Source organism: Gavia stellata, chromosome 34, assembly GCF_030936135.1.
Source record: "Gavia stellata isolate bGavSte3 chromosome 34, bGavSte3.hap2, whole genome shotgun sequence".
Lineage (NCBI taxonomy): Eukaryota > Metazoa > Chordata > Aves > Gaviiformes > Gaviidae > Gavia > Gavia stellata.
Window position 1 is genome coordinate 1,852,275 of NC_082627.1, and position 5,783 is coordinate 1,858,057.

Genomic DNA, 5,783 nt, shown 5'->3' on the forward strand with positions numbered 1-5,783 from the left:
ATGTGCACATACCAAGAAGATGAGTAATACAGCCTGGCTACAAATGCATTAAGTTACAGAACAACTCTATAGAGATTTCTGTCTGCCGGGGAAGCACTCGGTATAACCAAGTGTTCAGATCTTACCCAAAGGTGTCCCTGTTGTGGGGTAAGAGAGGCTCAGCCTGTCGACTGATCCCAAGTGTCAAAGGTGGTCTGTGTCCCGGTCATCCCTCCCCTCTTAAGGCATTTTTTACCATTTTCACATTTCAGGTGGAGTTTGAGTGACTCTAGTCATACATATCTTTGTTGTAAGTGGTGTAAAAGTTTCTTGCTTTGCTTTTAAAGGTATAGACTAGCAAAATTTCAGAGCGCAGGCTCAGTGAGGGGTGGTCGCACCTTGGAGGCGGGTAGCTTTTGGGATGGAGGTGTGTTTCGGTATTATAATGAGATTATAATGAGCCAAGTTCACCCAAAGAATAGTATTTTTTCAAAAAATGACAGACTGTTGGCCCATTTCCAGGAAAATCAATGCACATTTATCAAATTCTAATATAGTTCACTACACACCATTACACACACTAAATAGGTTATTGTATACTCGAAAGGTCCTTGTACAGTAGCATTGTCTTTGACCAGGTACGTATCCTAGTTACCAGAGTGAGCCTCCACCTCCATGTTCCATAGTACCTTCCAGTTCCCGTCTTATCACAGAGCCTGGCCGCGGTGTCTTCACTCCGCTCCACCCTCCGTACAGTTTCTCTTAGAGTCAGCACACCAAGCTCCCCTGGTGTTGCCAACACCTAAGGTTGCCTGGGGAGCTTCTGTGGGATGGAACCCTTCTGTAACTGCCATACTCCACCCCAAAGTTCCTTCAATGCTGTACCTTTCCTTAAAATGCAAATATAAATTTAATTTCCAAGTCACCTCCAGCAATAATTCCACAGATGCTAGAGGGGGGTCTCAGCTCTGACTCAGTGTTAGACACATTTTTATATGGGTTCCAGGTGAGATATTGTAGGTTCATGCTTCGGGTGAAGTGAAGAAAATCCAAATATTTCTCTAGGATTATTAAATTCACAAATAACATTATCACTATTGACAAGAAAAACCAAAAAATACAGAGAAAAAACAGCCAAAAATACCACAAAAGCATGGGCCTGGTATGTGATAATTTGGGATTCATTTGTGAACAGAGATTGGAAGTTTATCAGTATTGAAAAACATCCATGCAACCACTTTCCTAATGGCATTCTTGAGCTCCTGGTTCCTCATGCTGTAGATGAGGGGGTTCACTGCTGGAGGCACCACCGAGTAGAGAACTGCCAGCACCAGGTCCAAAGATGGGGAGGAGATGGAGGGGGGCTTCACATAGGCAAATATTGCAGTGCTGGTAAGGAGGGAGACCACGACCAGGTGAGGGAGGCACGTGGAAAAGGCTTTGTGCTGTCCCTGCTCAGAGGGAATCCTCAGCACAGCCCTGAAGATCTGCACATAGGACAGCACAATGAAAACAAAACATCCAAAACCAAAAAAGACACTAACGACAGTAGCCCCAACTTCCCTGAGGTAGGATTCTGAGCAGGAGAGCTTGAGGATCTGGGGAAGTTCACAGAAGAACTGGTCCACTGCATTGCCTTGGCAGAGCAGTAGGGAAAATGTGTTGGCCACATGCAGCATAGCATTGAGAAACCCACTGCCCCAGGCAGCTGCTGCCATGTGGACACAAGCTCTGCTGCCCAGGAGGGTCCCGTAGTGCAGGGGTTTGCAGATGGCAACATAGCGGTCGTAGGACATGACTGTAAGAAGGCAGTACTCCCCTACAATGAAGAAGAGAAAGAAAAAGATCTGAGCAGCACATCCCCCATAGGAGATGGCCCTGGTGTTCCACAGGGAATTGGCCATGGACTTTGGGAGAGTGGTGGAGATGAAACCCAGGTCAAGGAGGGAGAGGTTGAGGAGGAAGAAGTACATGGGGGTGTGGAGGTGGTGGTCGCAGGCTATGGTGGTGATGATGAGGCCATTGCCCAGGAGGGCAGCCAGGTAGATGCCCAGGAAGAGCCAGAAGTGCAAGAGCTGCAGCTCCCTTGTGTCCGCCAATGCCAGGAGGAGGAATTCGGTGATGGAGCTGCCATTGGACATGTGCATGGAGGCCTGTCCAAGAAGGAAAAGACACAGAGAAGTCAGGACAGGGTCTCTGAGCAAAGCCCTCTCCATTTCTCATAGACAGCCTGCACACAGATTGAGTGTCTCCTTCTCAGGATGACACACTTGCAGCTCCCTGCCTTGAGCTCTGCTCTGTGCTGGGTGAGCGCACTAACTCTGAGGACTCAGCCCTGCTCTACAGAAGTGGACACCTGGAGGCTGCAAACAGCTCATGGTTTGGGGATGGCTCCTGCAGATGGACGCTCTGAGGCGAGAGAAGAGGATTTGTAGCAGTGACTATCTGGGAATACTCTCCAAGCCCTATAGTGAAAAATGACATTGGGACCTGTGCTCATCTGCCCCTGAGAGACAAGATCCCCGTGAGGGATTCATCTCCTTCACCTTCACCCTCTCGCACAGCCAAGAGTCAGTAACGACTGAGAAAGACCCTTTCTCACCTCAGTCTGTCACCTGTACTGCATCTCCAGGCATAGTAGTATGAGTGAGGGGGGTGGAGGGTGAGGAAACAGCACTGTCACTATGAACACCTCCTCGCCTAGGTGAAGTGCGCCCATCACACAGAAGGGCTGCTCCGTAGCTTCATACCCCATTCTTCAGAAGATGGGCTGCAACACCGGGTCAGTCATTGCATACTGGTGCAATTACGTAGGTTTCAGATGTTCCCATCACACCGGGAGCATGTTTTTTGAAGGGGTAGAAAGCCTTGGCTTTTCCACTGCTCTCAGAATAAACACTGGTGAATACACTAGTGAGTCCCAAGAGATGGAAGGACGCCCTGCGCCTCACTGCAGAGTCTGGAGAGATGACTTGTCTGGATGTTTGGGAGGGTGGGAGGTTGTGGGTTCCAAGGGAGATCCCCAAGCTCCTTCCTCTTTCTCGCCCCTCGCGTGCAGAGGGTGATGGAGAGAGGGTGACACACCTCCTGGCTCCAACGACTAGACCAAGGAGGCTCTGGGATGTGGACGCTGACAACTGAGGGAGGTCTCAGCACTCACATTCTTGCAAGGAGCCACGGCACTTCTTCAGGCTGCCTACGTACAGCTGCCTGGCAGCATCTCCGTGACCTTTACACCTCTGCATCATATCTTTGCAACATTCAGCTACAAGTAAATATCACAAGGGAGTGCTGTGGCCTTCGGGAGGGTAGCTGGCCCCTGGACTGGATAGCCCAGGGAGAACCATCTCGTTCCCCACCCCTCACACAGTGCATGCTCGGAGCCTCACGGGATAGAAGGGGACTTGGACTCCTTGCTCCCACACAGATCCCCGCACGGCAGGACCCTCAGGGGTGGTGTCTGGAATCCCTCTGAAGAACAACTATGACACAAGGACAAGGATGGATGGGTGGGGAAACATGGAGCAATACCAAGACCCTTTTTCCTAAGGGAGGAAAGGGAAGAGAGACAGCCAGGCACTCTGGAAAGTGTTCACCTTCCCCAGCTGTGCCCCCCACCTCCCAGGTGGTGACAACGAAGGGCTGTTACACTCAGCCCCTTTGTCGGGCAGCAGGAAATGGGCACGTGGCAGGAGAAAAGCACCTCTGCAACAGTGGGGTCTGGCTGCCCTAGATCCCATGGCCATGAGGGTAGAGAGCTTTGCTGGGTGGGAGAGGAGAGATAAGGGGGGTTTTCTCAGTGGAAGGCATCTGCAATGGAGAGTACAAAGTGATGCTCCCACCTGCCCCAGCATACCATAGCAGTTCCCTTTCCCTCTGACCACATCCCTGCTGCCTGGAGTCACACCTGGGAGCTGTTCCTCTACCCCCACATCTCTTCCCTGTCAATGCTCACAGACCCCATCCCACACACTGAGCACTCAGCTCTGCCCTGCAGACACCTCCTGGTTGAATAGCACTGTCCCAGGGCATCTCGGGGGTTGAGGCACCGCAGGAGCTGCTCAGACCCACCCTGGAGAGGCTGGAGAGGTGAAGTTGGAGCTGTCTGCAGTCTCCACCTCCTTCACAGACAAAAATGTATTTCTCTTTTTCCCCTGCAGCAATTAGGAAACTGAAAGCACAGCCTCTGGAAGGATCCTTCTGCTAATGTAATCCCTGCCTTCTCCATCCTCTTGAAAGATCCCCTCAGGACATGGGTGAGCTGGAGCTGGGAGCAGCCATCACCCATGCAACACCCTGTAGACGGGAAAATGAACCTTTCCTGGTGGGGCAGGAACTGGCTTCTCATTCCAGTGAGCAGACCAAGGACTTCACGATGTGCCAGGGTTCCTATCAGCTGCATACATATGAAGCTTCCCAGCAGGCTGTTCACAGCCTTAGCATCTCTGCGGCTTCTCAAAATGGTTCTTGGGTATCTCAAAGATCCTGTGAGAGAGATCCTATGTTCCCCTCTGGTCAGCAGCATCATGCCTGTAAGGACACCTCTGGGAGTTAGTGAAGTGCCCTAAAGATCAGGACTGAGGAAGGGAGAGACAGATCATTTCCCAGCACCACTGACTGCGCTGCCCAGAGCCCCACACGTTTGGAGGGGTCTTGGGCACCTCTGCAGGACCCTCAGGGTCAGTGTCTGAACTTCAGCTGAACCCCATCCCCTCCACCCCCCCAAAATGACATACCCAAGAGCCTCAGAGTCAGAGCAACACGGTGAGGTGGAATGAAAAGTAAAAATACCATGATCGTATTGCCAGGTGAGGGTAGAGGTGAGGCAGACAGGCAAACAGAAGAGATTTCACCTTGCCCAGCTGGGCACATTGCCTCCCAGGCAGCGACATCGCCGAGCGGTTGCTCTCAGCCCTTTGCTGGGCAGAGGGAAACAGGCACGTGCAGCAGAAGCACACATTTCTTCTTCTGGGGGTCTGGCTGCCCAGGAGGCAGCTCATGCCCAGGATTTTGCAGAGGTGTGGGCCAAGGGCTGTACTGGGTGGGAGAGGACAAATGAGGGGGGTTGCTCAGGGAACGTATCCGTACTGCAGGGAGTGGCGAGGAGGTGTTCGTATTTCCCCTGTAACAGGGTTTCCCTCAGCAGTTTCATCCCTTCCTGCCCATGTCTCTGCTGCCTGGAGCTCTCCCTGCCAGGAGCTGTTTCTCTATCCCCACGTCTCCTCCATGCCAGGGCTCACAAACCCCATCCCAGCCCCTGTGTGACCAGCTCTGCCCTGCAGAAACCCCACAGCAGCAGGGCACTGCCCAGAGGCACCTCAGTGTTTGATAATCTGCAGGTATGTGGAAACAGCCTTGTTGAAGCTTGAACGGTCAGGTTGGTTTGTCTACATGTGAGGGAGGGGAGGGACTTGCTGAGGTTCCCTGCAGACCTATAGATCTCTTACAGAGGTGGTTTAGGAGTCTCAATCATTTTCACTTCCCCCTTCCCAATCAAAGGGCAGAAAATTAAAAACAGAGGTTCCGAAAGGAAGGTTTTTTCTCAAGCAGCAACTTCATTGACCTTCCTTTAGGAAGGTCTCCTCTGGAAACATAAGCTGGGTCAGCTGGAGCGATGATCTCACAGCGCAGAAGGACGGCTCCCCAGAGCCTTGTTCCAAGCATGACAGATCCATCACCACTCCCTCCTCTCCAAAGACCGTAAAAATGAAAGCTCAGACTCAGGAATGCACACGCTGATGCAGGCAGCCCAAGTCTTGACTTTCCTCTTGAAAAGTCCCCTCGGAAATGTCCTGGCAGTGATC

The 5,783-nt window shown here is 51.8% G+C and overlaps 1 protein-coding gene across 1 annotated transcript; it reads right to left on the bottom strand.

Annotated features, from left to right (window-relative positions):
• Positions 1–1,160: 1,160 nt before the first annotated feature.
• LOC132320286 (olfactory receptor 14A16-like) lies at positions 1,161–2,120 on the bottom strand. Its single transcript, XM_059832563.1, has one exon. It carries the CDS (start codon positions 2,118–2,120, stop codon positions 1,161–1,163), a length of 960 nt encoding a protein of 319 aa, XP_059688546.1.
• Positions 2,121–5,783: the final 3,663 nt, after the last annotated feature.